Source organism: Benincasa hispida, chromosome 4 (genome assembly GCF_027475165.1).
Source record: "Benincasa hispida cultivar pf3 chromosome 4, pf3_genome.v1.1, whole genome shotgun sequence".
Classification (NCBI taxonomy): Eukaryota; Viridiplantae; Streptophyta; class Magnoliopsida; order Cucurbitales; family Cucurbitaceae; genus Benincasa; species Benincasa hispida.
Window position 1 is genome coordinate 43,627,399 of NC_143481.1, and position 20,652 is coordinate 43,648,050.

At 29.5% G+C, this 20,652-nt stretch overlaps 1 protein-coding gene across 1 annotated transcript; it reads right to left on the bottom strand.

Moving 5' to 3' along the window:
• Positions 1 to 13,954: 13,954 nt before the first annotated feature.
• On the bottom strand, positions 13,955 to 15,375 carry LHCB6 (light harvesting complex photosystem II subunit 6). The gene is made up of 2 exons (XM_039029198.2): positions 15,005 to 15,375; positions 13,955 to 14,680 (listed from the first exon to the last, which is right to left on the bottom strand). Exons 1-2 carry the CDS (start codon positions 15,220 to 15,222, stop codon positions 14,131 to 14,133), a joined length of 768 nt encoding a protein of 255 aa, XP_038885126.1. The 5' UTR covers positions 15,223 to 15,375; the 3' UTR covers positions 13,955 to 14,130.
• Positions 15,376 to 20,652: the final 5,277 nt, after the last annotated feature.

Consider the following 20,652-nt stretch of genomic DNA (forward strand, 5'->3'; position numbering starts at 1 on the left):
TTAAATAGATTAACTAATTTTGTATATAAAAACCAAAATTAGATAATTACTTAATTAAAGGTAAGGGAACAAATAATGTAGTCATAAATTAAATTTAGCATTATTGAATGTATTTATTATATTAACTAATTATTTAATCACTTAAAATAAAAATAAATGAATATTTTTATGTCAAACATTAATTTAATTATATAATTTAATTACTAAAAATAATTAAATAAATATCAATTAATTAGAATATTAATAATTAATAATACAGTTTTATTTTAAATGGTTAAGATAACATAAAATTTTGATGGTAAATGTACTAGTTGAAATTTATTAATTAAGTATAAATAATATATATAATTTATAATTGATTAAAACTAGTAGTAATGACACGATCATTCACATCAATTTCAGCAAGCAAGAAAGACGTGGAAGTTACCCTTCGACAAATGTAAACAAGGTCGCTTGCTTACTCTTTGTTGGTGCGACAAAAAAGGAAGCATTGGAAAGAATACTAGACCATACTAAAGTCAAGATGCATTTGGGAAGTGACTAGTTGCTTTTGGCTAAGCTTCTATATCAGGCCGACCACTACATAAAAAAAGAGATCCATATACCAGTCATGAGCGATAGTGAAGCCATCAAAGACGGAAGTTGTAACTTTGCAGACAAAGCCAAGTCACTAATGGAGTGGCGAAGGAGGCATACTATACGTATACTAGATTAGTAGCTAATGAAATACCAAAAAAGAAAACGATATGAAATATTTAAGCTATCAATGTAGTTGATCCAACAAGTACCAATGGCTTTCGGTAGATTGATTTCATAGCATTTGATAAACTTACACCATCTATTTCAAATGAGATTTTAATTTATTAATTAATCAGACTATATTTTTTTTACTGTAGGTACACAAATTTCATGTATATGGAAGATATTAGAAAACTATATTAGATGGATTTTAAAGTTTCTAAATTTAAGAAAGCGAAATAATGTGAAATAGATAAAAATATTAAATGTCTATAAAAGGTTTTATGGCCAAACATGTGAAACAAAGAGTCTTAGATGAATAAAACGAGAAACTTCATAACACTTGGGCTTGGGCTCATGGTTCTCAACCTAGTCAAATATATGTTATTATTCAAGATGGCTTTAAATTTGATTGTATAATTGTACTTTATATACATATTTTTGTTTTTGTTGATTTTTTTACTTTAACCAATTAAATTTTGTGACATTTTAAAAATTTATGTGACTTTTATCCTCTTCAAGATTGTTTGAAAATTTGCAATTCATTATTATAAAGTAAATTATCATCTAAAATAAACTATTAATAATCATTTAATTCTTTAAATTTATATTTTTCTTTATTTTCTAGAATTTTGTGACCTTTACACCCTTGAAGATAGTTTGGAAAATTACTACTCATTAATTATAAAGCAATTTTTGAACTATTAATAATTGATTATTAAATTTGAGGGTAAAATGGGTATATATTAAAAAATAAGGGTAAAATGAGTACGTAAAGAATTTTATCCTACTATAAAAAACTTCAACATGAGTAAGGAGGAATTGAATGTAAATATTGTCAAAAAAAAAAAAAAAAAAAAAAAAAAAAAAAAAAAAACTCTTAACTAGAAAATTTTAAGGGTTGCTATCAAATATAGAAAAATGAACCAAAATATTTACAAGATATAACAAAATTTTAGAACTATCAATGATAAACGACATAGATGACAATAGACATCTGATAGAAGTCCATCAATGTCTATTGTCATCTATCATTGATAGTTCTAAAATTTTGCTATATCTTGTAAATATTTTCAACAATTTTGCCATTTGAAATAATTTTCCAAATTTTAACATACTTAATATTAATTGCTTTCAACATGGATGAATGGTAAAATTAAAAATTCACATCATCTGATAACCATTTGGTTTGGTTTTGGTTTTGGTTTTGGTTTTTTAAATTAAGCATATTTTCTCTCAGTTTAGTACAATGGTTTGCATCTTTGTTTTAAAGAGTTGAATTTTTAGCTAAAATTTAAAAACAAAAGAACTATATTTTAGTTTTCAAAATAGTTTTTTTTTTTTTTAGAAAAATATTGATAACAAAGTAAGAAGTGTAAAGGTGGAAAAAATGTTTATAAGCTTCATTTAAAAAAAAATTATAAACCAAAATCAAATAATTATTGAAAAATCAAATAACTACTGAATAGTGTGTAAGAGATTAATGTGACATTTTCCATTAAGAAATTATTTTTGGAAAGAAAAGAACAATTATTTACGATCACATATGGATCAAAATGAGTATAACACATGAAACATGTATTGTTTACTTTGAGATTAGAGATTCGATCCCTGATTCTACATATTGTCAAAAATTTACAACTACATATGGATAACATGTGAAAAGACAAATTAAATCACATTGAAAACCTTCTAAAAAACAACCATATTTTGCTACTAAATTACCAGAGACTTTAATTATTTTTTTGCCGAAGATGGAAAATGATTTCTTATGGAAATATTGTTGGTTGTCAAAATGAGTATAGGTCAATTGACATAGTATTTATATTATCAACTTGAAGTTAGAGATTTGATTCCTTCATCCCACCGATTTCATCTAATACCTTTGCAAAAGAAAAAAAAAATATATTGTTGGTTTGTTAAGCTAAACTTAATGCTCAATTGACATAGTATTTATACTATCAACTTGAAGTTAGAGATTTGATTCCTTCATCCCACCTATTTCATCTAATACCTTTGCAAAAGAAAAACAAAAAATATATTGTTGGTTTGTTAAGCTAAACTTAGGTAGAGATCCAATCGATTGTTCTTGTTTTCCATTTAATAGCAACTTAAAGTAAGTGCTTGGTGCTTAGTTTCGAAATCAAAAAACATGGAAACACATGTTTGAGAGCTTATTTGACGGAGTTTTGAAACCTAAAATATCACAAACAAATGTGTTTGGAGTGGAGAATTTGTGAGCATGTGTTTCTGAAGTTTATGTTTGAAGTGCAAGTTACTTATACATAGGTTTGGGTAATCTTTTTTTTTTTTCTCTTGTTTTTAGTGGTTGTTTTGTAAACTATGTAACATCTAAGGTATAATTGATCAATTTTTATGATAATTTGGAATGAAACATATAATCTATTCATTTTAAAATGAAATTTATATTAGTTATGTCTTTTGTACTCTAAATTAATTTCTTTGCCATATTGATTTCCATGACAATAATATAGGAATGACAATTGTTTAGTTATTTTTATAACAAATTTAGTTTTTAGTAACAAAGTAATAATTCTTTGAAATATAGTTCTAAAACAAATTCATGACTATTTAATTTTGCTTTAAATTTCTAATTTATCTATTTTTCTTTAAAAAAATAGCTTTCAATAGCAAAGTAGTAGAGGTTGAAATTTAGGATACTAACACATTTATAACAAAATTAATTTTGCTTTAAATTTCTATTTGATATATTTTTTTGTTATGAAATGAATTTTATCCTTGAGGTTTGCATTTAATAGCATTCTTAGTCCATCTACCAATTTGTACTTTGTGTGTGTGTAAAAATAAAGAAGGGGAAGGAAAAGAGAGGAAGAAGAAGTAGGAATGGAGAAAGAAAAAAAAAAAACAATCTCCGGAGACCGCTAGTGAATGACCAACGATGGTCGGCGGACAATGAGCAGTGAAAAGAATTCAATGACCCATGACCAACACGATCTATGTAACACTTCAGTCATTGGAGCTCTTAGATGAAAGTTTTTTTTTGTATGTGTTCGGAGCTAAGTAGGTGTCATTAGTTCTACCTAACCCAAAATAAACATTATTTGTAAAGCTCGAACAACAACTTAAACTAACTCGTAGTTAAAGTGGAACTAAGAGATCGATCCACAGAGAAATGTTATTTAATCTTTTCCTCAACCAAGCTTAACTATGAAAGCTATAAAATGGGTTTTTTTTTTTTTTTTTATTAAGACAAGAAACATACTATTAATCAAAAGACAAAGGATAACTGTAAACAAGTTTAAAACAATCTTGCTTCTAATCCAAGTTAGACGTTCAATGCAATTCCTATCATTGAATTCTACAAATTTAATTCACAATCAGATTAGGCTCGCAACTACACACTTAACTAGATTAAACTAGTCTCTACAAAGGTGGATAGTTAGCATTAACCTAATCAAGAGAGCGTTCTATTCATTAATTAAGGTAGGATAGCGCTAACCCTAATCGATCTACATGCTTCTACCTCTATTGGGTTTGATAGTGGCCATATAGAAGAGAAAACACATGCATTAAATTTTAGGATTCAATTGCGTCGATTAATTGTCAAGATAGCTTATACAATTAATCGAATTTACTTCAAATCTAGTAATTAGTGCATCATAGGTTAGCCATTAAACACACAATTATTATTGCCTCTTATAGATCTTGGCTAGACATTCTATCGAACACATTAAAAGCAACACATTCAATCACGAGTGTGACAAAACCAAGCATCTAGGCTAAACATGTTGAAGATATAGATCATTCAACATGATTCAAGAATTAAAAACATATTCAAGAATGCTCAAATCAGATTGCCATGATAAAAACAAGTAGAAAACTCAAAATAATTTGCAAGAACTCTTGAAATAGAAACAAGATTCAATTACTTCACAAATCCATAGACAAATTCATGAAGAATTACAAGTTATGACCAACCCGTGAAGGATCAACTTATTATTGTTCATTAGAGGGATAGTGGTACTTAAGGAGAAAAGATATAACTCAGGAGTATTTCGATACTTGACCTAGCTGAGGTTATGACCAACCCGTGAAGGATCAACTTATTGATGACGGTTATATCAAATGGTCAAATAATATATCTACAATGAGGGGAGTGCAACTAGGCTATAGTGGATAGTTTTGTTAGTTTACGAATGTTGATTAAAGAGTTTGAAATGTCCTGTTAGTTAACTACAGGTTGTCGGTAAGATTTTGATCGATTAGTCTCATATCGTTGGAGCCCATGATCTGTACGCCATCGAGTCTCCTTGCTAGCTCACTACGGACAAAATTGAAGAACTAGGTGAAGTGAGAATTTGAAATGTTCAAATACGATCTTTAGGGAAAATTGTATTTTTTATAAGATATAATTTAAAATTATTTTTGGATAGTATGTTTTAAATAAAATATTAGCATGAAAGCGTTTTAAAAATTGATTAATGTGATTAATCAAAACTAGGTGTCAAAGATAATTTAATATGTGATATTAAATTTGTTTATTTTATTTAATTAAATAATTTCTAAATATGAAAATAGTATTTCATATTTTGTCAAAAATTTGTTTTATTATAAATTTTTTTAATAAAAAATTAGTTAGTGGAAAAATGCAATTGTTGACACCTAGAGATTTCATGCTAGTGGAGTTTGAGATGGAAGACATGCAAGATGGGATTTTTCATGTATTTTGTCTTTAAATAGTTTTGTTTTTCAAATGTGTAAAAACTAATGCTTCCTTAAATATTGAATTTACCTCTTCCACAAAATCTCTTTTACTCTTCTTTTTACTAGAGTGAAATTCCCTAGCTTTCACCAACAAAACGGTCCCACAACCGTGTTCTTCAACCGGATAATAGTGAGGATTTTTCGTTGGTGGTGTTGATCAAGCACGGAGAGTAAGATTACAGTGGATTCTATAAAGGTTATATTTTCTAACCGTTTTTGCAAGCTTATACTTAGTTTTAATGTAATTAGAACGTTGTCAGATCTTTGCTTCCACTGTGCATGCTATCTTTGTATTCCAACAATTAAAACTATAGGTTATAGGTGGAAGTTGCATTATAATATGATTATTAATGCATATAATATGGTTTATTTATAGTTATTTAACCATATTATAAATATTATATTAATATTATTTCTATTAATATAGTATTAAAAATAACTTCGGGAGTTATTTTAGCAGAACATAACTCCCTCTCCCTCCCTCTTATTTTATCTGTGTCGTTGAGAAAGTCCAGTACAGAAGAATTGGAAAAATCACACAAACTTCTCTCACTCTCTCAATCTCTATGGTAATTCCCTTTTGTCAATATTTTTTTGCAACCCACACTTCCATCTTTCTTGTTTCTGAGAATAACAAGGTCTCTACTTGGTGGGTCTAACTTGATCTTGGTTTTATTCTTTGTGATGCCTCTTAAATATATAATGTTGTCTGTTATATTTTTCCCCCTTAGAAGACATGTTAATAGGAGAAGAAATGCAACTCTATGTATCATGTTCTTTAAGAAGAATTTTCATGTAATTGTTTATTTTTCCGAAAAGAGGGAGAGATAATAAGAAAATTGAAGGTATGTTATTATTGAAATTTACATCATTTTTAAATAAATTGAAATTATGTATATGTGTTGGTTGATCTTCAAATTCATATTTCATATCATTCACCATCTTGGATTTCATTTTTGTTGACTAGTTTGTAATCATAAAAAAGGAGAGATGATTAGCTTTTTGGCCCTTAATTCAAATTATTTAATTTTAATTAATTAACATTTTGATGATAACAAACCTTCTATTATTTATTAACAACTTGAGTATTTTGAAGTATCCATTGCATAGAGCTTGGAATAACAAATCCAATACATTTTGAATCACTTAAACCAGAGCTCAAACAAAGAAGATATAATCGAAAGAAGCTTAATGAAAAAATCTCGAGCTGATGATGTGGCAAAGTTTTTCTCATCAAAGTAGACCAACTAAAAGGTGCCACTGGAAGAGTGACACATGGTGGATTTTTTTAGTTTTTGTTGGTTTTTTTTTTTAAAAAAATGTTTTTTTTTAAAAAAAATATATTATTATATTATTTTATGTTTGTGTCTAATAGCTAGCTGGACACATGGTGGGTTAGGAAATATATTATTTTATATTTGTATCAACGGCTAGTTGATTTTTTTTTTTTAAAAAAGAAAAATCTCCACCATTGGTTTTTCTTTTTCAAGATCTAATGAGCCAAAATGAATTTGGCTTTTACTTTTTCCCTCTCTTTTTAAACACCTCATCTCCAAATTTTCAACAACAATTTTTATTATTTTCAATATTCCATAATTCACTAAGCTAGCTCTCTCCAAACTTCAATTTTCTTATTTTTATCTTCTTCTTGAGAGAGATATTTTATGTTGTGAGGATTGATTCATTGAATGCTGAAATTTGTAAATCTACTCTCTGATGGATTTTTTCTCATATTTTTCTTCATTTCTAAATTGATTGTAAGAGTTGCTCTTGATCCCTAAAAAGAGTGGTTGTAACAGTTTGATTCTCAATGGTGGAAAGATTTAGGTTTGTCCTTGCACCAAAAAAAAAGAACATTGTAGTAGTTCGACTCTAAGTCGTGGAAAGAGTCAAAGACTTCTAGTGAAGTACCCAAGAGGAGCTTGTAATGTGGAAGTAGGCCAATTGTTCTCAACCACTATAAAATGTGTCAATTTCTCTATCCCTATCCTACTTTCATTTTGAAATTAATCAACTACTAGATTTTAGTGCTTGAAATTAATTACAATTTTCATTTGAGAAATTAATTGTTCATTTTGATTTTTTTTTAATTGGTATTACGAAATTGTTATCAAAATAAAATTCGGTACTTTAAAGTATTATTATTAGTTTCTTGATAATTTTGGATTGAATTTATTTTCATAAAAATGTTGTTTAAATTATTTATTACTTAGCATAACTTGATTAATTTGTTTAATTGGGCCCACTTGGAGAAAAAAGTTTTCATTACTTTAAATTTAACCCTATTCAACCCCCTTAGGGTTGCCATACTCTTGACTTTTTATATGGATGACCCAAATTGAGGGGAGAAATGAGATTTGGCCCGTTGATTGTTTAACACAGGGTAAAATTACCAAAACAAATTCCTTGCGTGCATGCGGAATAGCGAATCTTGCTCTTTGGTGTCTTGCTATCCGACTTCTCTCTCTTGTTTGAAGGAATTTTGTGATCACTTTCTTTAATTTCTTGAAACAATTAAATATCAAGTAAACAAGAAAAGGTTAAGTAACATACATTTGTCAATCCACAATTGCAACAAAAACTCTAGTTTCCTTCTTGAAGTTCTTCTAATTCAACGAGGTCTTTGACTCGGTTTATGGGAACCACTTCTTGAAAGAAATAAAGGGAGGGAAAAAGAATTTTCTTAGAACTTTTCCAAGAAAATTGGGAGAATTTCTAGAGGGAGAGTTTCAGAATAATTGTTTTGTAAAGAGTATGTTGTATAAGGGCTCCTAAGGACCCTATTATAGATCTGAGTTACTCCTAACCTTATTGGGAATTTTAAATTGAATATTTAATACTATCTAATATTAATAAATATGTACCAAAATAATATCTCATATTAAATGGTTTTAAATATCTAAAACATATTTAAATATTTATTTTCGGTGGAATCTTTAATTTGAATCTAATTTAAATTAAATAATTAACTATTTGAATACAATTCAAATTAATTAATTAATGCTTTCTCCAATTATTTAATTCAAATTTTATTTAAACTAAATAACTTAATTATATGAATCTCATCTAAATAATTAATTATTTGAATCATATTCAAATAAATCAATTCTCCCATTATCTATTTATTTCAAATCTTATTTAAACTAAATAATTTATTTATTTATATGGATTTCATCCAAATAAATAATTAATTGCTTGAGTCATATTCAAATAAATTAATTCTCCATATTATAAAGTTATGATTTGAATCTCATTCAAATAAACTTTATAATAAATTCATGTAATTAATTGTATCAAATACAACTAATATTTTCTCTAATAAATTTGAACATTTTAAATTTTCTTTGAATGTAGTTGATCCTTGTTGTTTCTATGGTGGGGGACTTTATGGACCTATATATATTAAGCTCCAATGATCCAATATTAATTAATTAAACTCTTCAATTAAATTAACCTTCATTCATTAGCTACAGGGCAAACCACTATAAACCCATAGTCGAACTGTAGGACAAGTTGTATCCATGGATATAATCAATATAAGCAAGTCGATTCTTCACGATTTGTTCATAATTACAGCTGGGTTAGATGTTTGTTTTACCCTTATAATTCCTCTTTTCCTTAAGTACCACCGAAACCTCTAATGAACAATTTGTTTATGATCCAATTATAAACTAAGTCCCTCTCGGGTCAGTGAGAGGGTGAGGTTCCTTGTTCAAGACACGAAATTAGCACTTAAGGGAACAGCTCATCTACTTACCTTATGCGGGAAGGAGTGAATTCCATCTTGTGAAGTTATATTCCCAGCTCCTCATTTAGTCAAGTTCCCAAAATGGTAGGTTTATTGAGTCGACAACTTGAACCACCCTTACCAATGCAAATCTAAAGACTGATCCCATAAATAGGAGTTCATAAATCACTTCTGATTAAGATCGAGTCGCATATGATCATCTTATGAAATATTAATCTCATCAATTAACGAATTTACAAAGAGAGATTGAATATTTTGTAGTTCGGTCTTATACAAACTCTTTGTATAGGATACCTACTCACATGTCTCCACATAAATAGTTTGGATTAAACCAGTCGTAACTATGACAAAGTGGGTCGTATCCATAGTGTCACCAAGATAAAACACTCAACCTTATCCATATACTATAGACTTTTAGGTTATTTCTTGAACACTATCTATCTGTATGTCAAATACATACATGTTCAATACTCCATGGAATAATCTTGGATTTTTTTTTGTTAATAGAATTTATTATTTCATAATTAATGATTAAATAATCAACTAACAAATTATGAGACTTTATGGCACAAATCCCAACATCGTACCCTTTCCTTCTCTCATAGATCGCTCTCCTCTCACATGGACCACTCTCCTCTCTCGTTGTCTCGCTTTGTTGTTCTCTCCTAGTTTTGCTCTCCGGCCTTTGGAGCATGCACAAGTTGGCGCTCGCCAAATTTGATATGGTCGCCCGCTGGAGAAGAGGAAAGAGAAGAGGAGAATAAGAAAAAAAATCCTTCGGAGAAGAAGAGGAAGAAGAACATAAGAAGGAGAAAAAAAGGGTAAAAACCCATTAGAGAAGAAGAGAAGATTCTAAGTTTCTCTTTCCCTTACAAAAGAGATTCTAAGTTTCTTTTTGAATATTTTAAAATTAGATAAATGTGTGAAAATTTCTCATTTACGATCTTTTGTGAAAAATAATTTTTTTAGAACAAGGCTAACAAATTTTGATGCATTGTTAGACTATTATTTTATTAATATTTTAGACATATAATGACAACTTAACTCTAATATTGCGAAAATGAGCATTTGTACAATCTTTTGGTCAGAAATTCAATTCTTCCACCTCACGTATTTAATTTGATACTTTTTTGTCAATATTTTACCACATAAATAAGGTTGTAAGCTTGAAATAAAATGGTTTTTTTTTAATAGGTAATATAATTATACAACATATTCCACAGCCTGGGATCAAGTCAACAAAACAACAAACACAAGCCAAGTCAGGATTCAACAGAAAAAAAATCAAACCAAACGCAAAACATTACAATACACCGGAAAATAAAACATAGAACAGAGAACAAAAAAAAAACAAAGTCCCACAATTGGAGCCAACAGCAAAACAAAGACAAAAACATAAAGAAGAAATAAAATGATTTGTGGTCCAAAATTTGAGTAAAAACATAAATAGTTTTTGTAACATAAATAGTTTTTTGTAATTTCTTAGAAAAGGTGTAGGATGTTTACTTGTGTGTTTTTTATATGCTTATTATTGTTTCTTTTATTTGATTAGTGAATATCAATACATTTAACATATTGATGCTGTTTTATCAAACAATTTCTTTTTTGTTTTAAAAAAATCAACATGCAATTTTTTTAAAAAAATTAAATTTCATTACTGTTGGTATATTAGATAAAAAAGATATTGTAAAATAGTCAGATTTTAGTTAGAAAAAATTATTTCAAATGGTAAAACTATTGAAAATATTTACAAGATATAGAAAATTTTAGAACTATCAATGATAGATGCTAATAGACACTAATAGACTTCTATCAATGACATTGATAGACACTGATAGAAGTATTGATAGTTCTAAAATTTTATTATATTTTGTAAATATTTTGATTTATTTTTTTATATTAAAAATAGCTCTTTTAGTTATGTACAAAATAAAAAAAATTTAAAGACCATGAAAAAATCTTTTAAATTTTAGAAAACAAAAACAATTATCCCACATGATTTTTTTTTCAGTCTTTAAAAGTTAGAATTATCCTACACGTTTTCATTTTTTGTTTTTTGTTTTTCTATTTTCTATTTTCATATCTATTTTTTAAGAAACAGCATTATTGGATAACCATTTTCATTTTTTATTTCTAAATTTTAAGAAATGTTTTTTTAAAAAAATACCAAATTTGAGAATAAAAAATACCAAATTTGAGATACTATTCTCTCATTTCACTTTATTGTGTATTTATGTCTAGCGTTTAATACATTTGGCTTCGTTGTTGAGAGGTGTGCGTCACAATTTGTGAAGTGAATAAATTTTGGGTTCGTATCCCTGCGTTTAAGTTAAGTTTTTCTTTATTATTATTACTTTTTATTATTTTTATCTTCCCCCTCAAAACTCCATTTTTTTACTTCTTAATTACATAATTTTTTATGTTTAAAATTTAAAAAATTTAAAATTTTCAATACTTAAGACTTTTTTTTTTTTTTTTTTTTTTTTTTTAAAAAAAAGATCAGTATTTAGATTTTTATATTATTTCTTTTTCATTAGGTATGTTTGCATCTTTTTAGTTTTAAATTTTGAATTTTGCAATTTTAATGTTCACAATTGGAACCATTAAAAATTTGTCATATATAAATTTTGTACATCAAACATGCATCTAATCTTACTTTAACATTTTATAACACAATATTTATAACATAATTGTGTTGAATACGAGGTGATTTAATGTGAATGACTCGAGTAAGATATAACATTGCAACTCAAATTGGACAATATTTGAATGATATATGTAGATAAATGTATTGTTGTTTTAAATTTTGAAAGACTTATTTGTATTAAATAAGGTAAATTTTTTATTATTTGTATATTATATATTTTAATGCATTTTATATATTTTTTATAAGGCAAATTGCAAAAATCACTTTTGAAATATGGTGACAGATGCAATTACATCCTTAAACTTTCAATTTTAAAAATTAAGTCCTTTAACTAATATCACTGTGGTGTTTTTTGCAATTTGCCATTTTTAATATTATATTTTTATATTATATATATAATTAATGTGTACACTTGAAAAGAAGGAAAAAAATAAAAATACAAACAACCAAAAACAAAAAATGACTATCAAATAAGTTTATGTTTATGTTTCTTCATTTCAAAAAACAATAAATAGAAATAGTTATCAATTATGTTCTCATTTCTAATTCTACAAAACAGAAAACAACAAGGGGGTGTTTGATGTGCAAAGTCGAGTGGAATTGAATTGGTAATTATTGTTTGGAGAGTTAAATTATCTGAAGAGTTAAATTGTCTATATTTCTGATGCAAAGTTGAGTTGAGTTGGGAATTGTTATCTATGTTTAAGTGTTAAGTTGAATTGAGTTGAATCAGAAAGTCTACGTTGAGTTACGTTCTTTTTTTTTTTTTTCTTTTTTTCTCAACATTATAGTAAACAGGGGCGTCACCCACTGACGCTATCCAACTTGTATGGCGGATCAGTTACCCCCATCCAACCACCAAGAAAGTTTATTACTAGCCAGGAACTCTCAAGTGGGCTAACTGGAACTACTAGTAACGGGATTTGCTTGATGAGAGGACGGAATGGAACTCTTGTTTGACTATTCTCCCTGCTCGGTGGTCGAAAAGCCTCTGCGTCAGATTGTCTTCCTAGCAAAATGACATTCTCCTAACTAAGAGGGTCAAGGGCAGCTTTTCTTTTCTTTTTTTTTTTTTAATTATGCACATATTTTCCTAACTTTTTTAAGACAAATAAAAAAACTTTCATTTTCTTCCATGCTTAAGACATAACAATTCTTTACAAGATATTCATATACTAAACATAAAATTTTGAATTCAATTTTTAACACTCAATTACATAATATATTTTTTTCTCCATTGGAAAAATCCAATGAAAAAAAACGCATATAAATCTAACATATTTTCAGAAAATCAGAACCCAAAAATCTAATGACAAAACCTACAGATTTAACATACTTGGAAAATCGAAACAAAAAAATCCATTAAAAAAACTCTACATATCCAAAATTGTAGGCAAATCAAACATGCAAGGAACAATAATAAAACATGGAGAGAAGACCGATCCAAAACCCCTAACAGAAACTCTAGAAAATGTAGATGTGAACAAAAAAAAAAAAGAAAAAAAATGAAAGAGGAGGAAGAAAAATAATTGGATCTACAACAAATAACCACACACATAGTAAAAAAACCCCAAAGAAAAATATATAGAGAAGAGGAAAAAGTGATTGAACAAGAAAAAAAACTATACGATCGAGAGAGAAGAGAAAATATGAGGAAAAGAAACAGATGAGACAAAGAGGACGAACCAGATGGATGAAGAAGAGAGCTGGGAGAGATAATAATGGGAGTAATATGAAGAGACGGATGAGTGAGAAAAAGAAACCACATAAGAGAATAATGAGGGAGTTAGAAAGGAAAGTTAGAGAAAACATATCGATTTAAGGAAGTAAAACGATAGATTATTAAACCTACTGTTTTCATTTTATCAGCGGGCCAAAGGTTCTTTTTGTCCACCCAACTCAACTCTCCCAAAATCACCGAAATAGAAATGTTAAATGTACCTATTATGTTTCATATTACTCCGCCGTTGAACATGAAGATGAACAACCACAGCGTTCTTTGCCATCTTATGATATAAACCATAAACTTTGAGCAATTCAAGCAACTAAGAATCAATAAGGCAAAGTGCAGAGACTTTGGAAACGGCACACACTCAATTTTGAAGTTTGATTTTGAGGCTCCAACAAAACCCCATTCAAAATCTATCTCCAAATCATCAACACATCTTCCGTCCCTTTTTTTTTTGTTAAATTATGAACAATTTTACCTTCACATCAACAATTTTTGGGTTTTTTTTGTTTTTTGTTTTTCTTACAATCCAAGAGCACCCAATGGTGTCTTCCCCTGTCCAGCTTCAAAGTAGAAGGTGAGCATTGCTAACATGGCGATCCTAGCATGTTTGATCTCCGCCAACTTCAATCTCTCCAATTTCTCTGTGTCTGGAATGTAAACCCCATCTTTAATAGTTCCTGCAAATCCCAATGGATCGAAGAATTTTCCTCCGGGATACCCTTGTTCTCCGGTTGCGTTTGCGAAATTCTCTGCCGTCCTCGACCATGGCGTCGCCCATTCCACCGATTGAGATTCTGGGTTGAAGAAATCCACCCATCGCTTGCTTTCAACCCATCCCATTAGCAGAAGCTGAGTTCCTAGCAGTGATCCGAAGGAGAATGGAGCAATAGCACCTGGATCTGCTCCAGCTTCGAACCATGGGATCCCACTCCAGGCTTGTCCTATGAAGATTCCGACCACTGCTGCCATTGCCCACCGGCCGTGGATCAGCTCTGCCTCTCTGTACCACTTCAGAAATGCTGGGTCCTTCCCCAATCCCAGTGGGTCGAACCCGTAGTCGCCTGGAAGTCTACGCAAATGGAACAAGTAGTTGCTCATGAACTGTTTGATGAAATGCCTCTTCTAAAGTTTTCAACTATGGTTGTTTAGAAAGTGTTTGATTAAATGCCTCTTCTAGATTATCAAGAGTAACTGCTTTGAAAATGTTCGATGAAATGTCTATACCAGAATTTTAGACAGTAATTGCCAAGATCATTAACTGTTTGATAAAATGCAATTCTGTTTCCTAATTTTCTTCCCCTGTTAAACTAAGACTAAAACCCTGTTTTCCAACTGCAGATTCAAAACAGTAACTAAACAATGTGCTAAGTTGAAGGAAGTAAAAGAGACATACGAGCCATCAAGCCATTCTGGGTCGACCAAGTTGCCACCGCCCTTAACGGCAGGGAGCCAAGACTTCTTAGGCTGAGCAGCAGCGACAACGACAAGCTTGCGAGAGCTAACAACATTGACACCGCCTCGGACTCCGGCCAACAAGGTCTGAGTTCTGCTACCTCCACGGAGGAAGGGTGAACCCAACCCATTAAGCACAGCACCAGAAGTTGCAGCCATGGCGGTTTGAGATGGGAATTTTCAGGTATGTAGTGGACTATGTCTTATGATATGACGAAGAAGAGGGTGTGTGGGAGATAATTGTGAATTGAATTGTGGGTTTAAATGGAGCCATGTAGGAATTATGAAGATGAGAATCTGGAAGGGAAATCTGATGGGAGGGTGTTGGATAGATTTCGGACCAATGAGAAACAAGTTCTTCATCCTCTCTTACACTGACCACTTGGCTGCCAACCACGTGGACGATCGCTTCTCTTGTTAGCCCTTTTTCAGCCTCATCTTTCACTCCCAATTTCTTACTATGAATCTCAAATCCTTTGAGAAATTAATGCCCAACGCCTTCTTTTGGATTAAAAAGATTTCTCTTTTGCAGGTTAAAAATTAAATTATCATTTTACTTTCCGTGAATCTTAAATTTAGTCTCAAATGTTAGTTTATTTTTTACTTTTTTTTCAAAAACTTTTTCTTATCTATTAGTATTTTGACTATAAATTTTGATTACATATTCACATATTTTATTTTCTTGTTTGACAAATATTATTTTTATTTAACCAATTTCGATAAAAATAAATTTAATGTACTTTAAGATTTATTAAAAGTATAGCTACTAAAATTGAACATTAAAAATATAAGGAAGTATGAGGATCATTTAACCTTTTTTTTGTTGTTTGAGGGATTGAGTTAGTTTTAGGAAGTCTTGAGTTAATATGTATGTGGAGTTAGGAACTTTGTATTTTGGGTGTAGAGTTGAGTTATTAAATTAGGGGTATCTAATGCAATTGTTTTTTTTTTTTTTTTCTTTTGATAACTTAAAGAAGTAGTTTTCTACGAGCTATTTTGTTAGTTTAATTTTTTATTCAACTATTTAATTACACTCGTATGTTTCCAAATTTTCTACACTCAATTGAGATGTCAATTTAAAAACTTCATATATATTTTACAATTTTCTTCATGTAACCAATGTACTTAAAGTAAATAAAATACTGTTATTCATACAAATGACAAAGTTACGATATATGTTCACATCAGCAAAATGTTGATTAGTTCAGAGTATTTGTATATATCACTACTAATAAAATATGAAATAGGAAATTTTAACAATATTATATATGAAATTAAGAATGTATGTTTAAAAGAATGCATCTATTTGTTGTATGAAAAAGGGTTTCTCAATTTTTTTAAAGTATAAATGTATGTGTAATATATAGGTTTTTTTCTTATAATATATGAAATGTCTCTTGTATTGTGGGGTTAAAGAAATGGATTGTTAATATTCTTTTTTAACAAGTCATTTCATCTCCTTTTCACATTTTTTATAAAAAAAAAAACTTGAATTAGGACCTATTTTGATTGTCTAGGAAAAAAAATATTTTTCAAATAATAATTCTCGTTTAAACACTTTTATAAAAACTGTTTAAAATAAAAACACTCACGTGGTTGGTAATATTTTCTCAAAAATGTTTTTAATACACAAATATATTTAGTTTGTTATATACTCAAATTGTTTTTATCAATGGCATCTATACTATTTAAAATGGGTTTCATGGAGAAACTTTTGATTTTTCTTTTTGGGCTATTTATTTGGTAGTTATATGGATGTATGATGTAATTTTAATTATATACTTATAGACATTTTTTTTTTCAAATGAAGAGTAAGTTATAGAAATGACCTTAAATCATAGTTTGAATTAATCATTTTCAGATAATTAGCATAGAGTTTTTAATTGAAGGCAAGTAAAGTGACATATTTCTCCATGTTAGCAAGGTAGGTCCGCTATAAAGCCTATCGGCCAAAGAAAAAACGAAATAATAATATTTTGACTTAAATTAAAAATTGAAATTAAGAAAATAATATAATAATTTAAAACAAAATAATTTTTCTTTATACTCCGAGAGAATTATGATGAAATTAGAAAGAAGAAAAAAATAATATTTTGATTTAACTTGAAGCTTGAAATTAATAAGATAACCAAATTATATAAATGAAAATATATATTTTATTTTTTTTTAATATTGAGATAAGTTTTTCATGAAATTTAGAAGTGTATGTATAAACCTGTGACTTTTTGTTGGATTCAAGATTTCTTTAGCACAATTGATGTTGAATCTCGAAATTTAAGGAGAACTTGATAAATAAGATAACTATATTTAATTAGTCATTTTGCAAAATGCGCTAAACTATTTTTTTTTTTTTTTTTTATTGAAAAATGGCTAAATTCTAGTTTTTAACAAAATCTAGAAAAATGATCAATGGACTAATTTACCCTTGTCCGAAATTAACAAACTACACAAACAACCTCTAAAGTACAGAAATCTTAAATCCAATTTGAAAAAAAAGATAGGATTATTTTTGGAATTATTTCTCTAAAAAACATAATATTTTCTTATGCAAACTTAATTGATTACTAATTTCTTGAGATCAAATTAAGAAGCATAATATTAGGCATAATCATGATCAACTTTCATTATCAATTTAACTATTTGCATGATAGATTAATAACGATCCAACTTTATAGGTCCAATTAAACAAACAATCACTCTAATTGAATATTTGATTTAACATGTATCAATGATCAATGTAAAGAAGCACGATAATATTGTAAAATAATCAATTCCACAAAATCTATGAAAATACTAAGAAGTAATTTAAATTCATCAAGGTTTTCTCTCTTGAGTTCAGTCCTTTGTAATATCTAAATGCCAACCATATTTTCATGCAATTGAAACTATCAGAAACAACATTAAGCTTCTTCATTAGTAGCCTATAATGTTTTTCTATCACTTTTGTGCATAATCCAACATCAGTTTATTATGCTAGTTTCGGTTTAGAAATCTCTCTCTCGAGCAAATTTAAAAACTTTATGTCAACTAAATTAGTGATCGGGCCTTTAATTGGATATAGCAAATATGATAAAAAAGTAAATGCATTCAATTGATAAAACTAATTAGAAACAATCCATTAGTAATGTTGAAATCAATCTAGCCCTAGAACCAATAACACTTTATTCACTCATAATGTTCATAATAAAATCCTCAAACATGTTGTATAGAGACGTAAAAGAGAAAGAACGAAAAGGATAGAAAACTAGTCGTTGATCTCGAGCCGTAGTGACACTGCATCAACGTCTTCTTTTCAATCAAGTCTGATCAATCCCAACATTTAAGCTCTGAAAACCTCTCTAAATGATAGCCTCTCAACCTCTTTGAAAATGGCCTAAGTGATCCCCAATCAAACTCCCACCTTGTCGTCACATTGTGACGATGTAGCCAAGGTTGAGAGTCATCAAAAGTATTTTTCCATCCAAAATAAAATTGAAAGTTCAAACTTAATGTTGTAGATGAATAAAGAATGAAAAAAACAAAGAAGACGAATGAGTCATTCGTCTAAAACAACCACCCTGTTCAAAAGTTATGTCCTAATTATGAAATTTTATTTTTGTCATAGTGCTACAAAGTCACATTGCTACAATATGGTGCTGCGCCGCCATAACATTTTTTTTCATATTCTGTTTGCAGCGTTACCCTGCAACACTAGGCTTCCAAGGGTATTTTGGTCTTTTTGCAACATTTTGAGCCCCGCTGCTCTGGTGACCCTTAAGTGCTTCATTTTAGTCCATTTTGCACCTGAATCATCTCGAGAGTCTCCTAAATTTGATATTTGTCCATGCATTTTCAATCTTTGTCTTACCTTAGGTCAATATTTGAGTTTCCTAAGAGGTATTTTCGTCATTTTACACCTATTTAGCTCGTTCTAGTCCAAACACTTGATTCCTATAAATGTAACAAATAAAGCATGAACGAACACAACTAAGCAATAAAACCAACCAAAATCTAACCCTAAGAAAGCACTTTTTAGGTGCTTTTCAGCGGTGCTACTCCATGGCGTCACAGCTATTGGGGTTGATGCCCTAAATCTTGTAGGGTCTTATAGTTTGTAATTGTAATGTACAAACATTTTATTTATGTAATAAAATATTTGATTTTTTTTTTTTAAAATTAGTTGGATTAACTACAAACTAATAAACTAACATTCAAAGGTTATCTTGTAGCTTAAACATGTATGTAGAGACATACGGGTGGATCATGTTTAAGTGATAACCTAAATGGTCTGTAGTAGATGGATAAGGCTAGATACCTTACCCTGGTGACACTACGAGTATGACCCGCTTTGTAAGTTTTACAATTATTTTAAACTGCTACAAATGATCTGATCCTGATCATTCATGTGGAGACATGTGAACGGGGATATTCTATACAAAGGAGTTTTGTATAAGAGCAGACCATGAAATGTTTAGTCCCATTATATCACGTCGTTCATAATAGAGATTTACATTTCATCAGGATGACCATAGGTAACATGACCTGCATCCTGAGTGAGTTGTGAACTTCTACCTATGAAAATGGTCCTTTGATTTGTATGAGAGAGAGTGGTCAGATCGTCGACTCAACAAGCCTACCATTTTGGGGATTCATTTGATTGGGAATTTGGGAACACAACTACACAAGAAGGAATTCACTCCATCAATGTATATAGCTCTTTTTTGGATTCAATAGTAATGACCAATGAGAATAATTTCCTACACCCCGTTCCAGATTTCCCTTCTAACCTAGAACGAAGCGTGAAGATATTAAACATCACTTCTCTCTATGACATCTACGTCCAACTCTTAATATATCATGTACTCAAGATCAAACCCAGACTTCTAGACCCATTTCCAAAAATAATCTATGTTGATTGACAGAGTTTAGGAATTTTATTTAGTTTAAATCACAATAGTGTTTAAAAAGATTTACAGACCAACAGTAAGGATTATTTTGAACAAAACCTCCCATGACATGTAACTCACAAGTTTTAGCTATTCTGGAATACTTTCAAATACATGCACAGATAATACAACAGATGTTTAACAACACTAGTGGCGTTTGATAGCTCAGCTAGCACCAGGAACTTGTCGCTACCTAGGGGTGGGGGAAAAACATAAAACATGGAAAGCATGAGCTAAAGCCCAGTGAGTGGTAATTTAGTATAAACATAAATTTTCTCTTTCCAAACATCAACGAATTATAAAAAAAAAAAAAAAAACATTCTATAAATTGTTGGAAACGTATATAAGATTCATTAATAGCTCAAACTCGTATTATTCAGACAATGACATGATCATATTTCATATAAATCACATTATAAAACATTCAGGCGTCATCAGAAAACCACACAAACTCTGTACCCAAATACTCGTTTACAATGGCAGGTTATTCTGGACAAAGAATGCCCCCCTCCCCACGTGCGATGTAAACCAAATCACAAGGTCATACGTGCACGTAAAGCTACCTCAAGGCTAAGCATAGATACACCCCACAAGCCCAGGTTACTTTGGACTCACCGGTATACTCTGGTCACATTTGACCCTGGTGGTAGCCCTCTGATAGCCT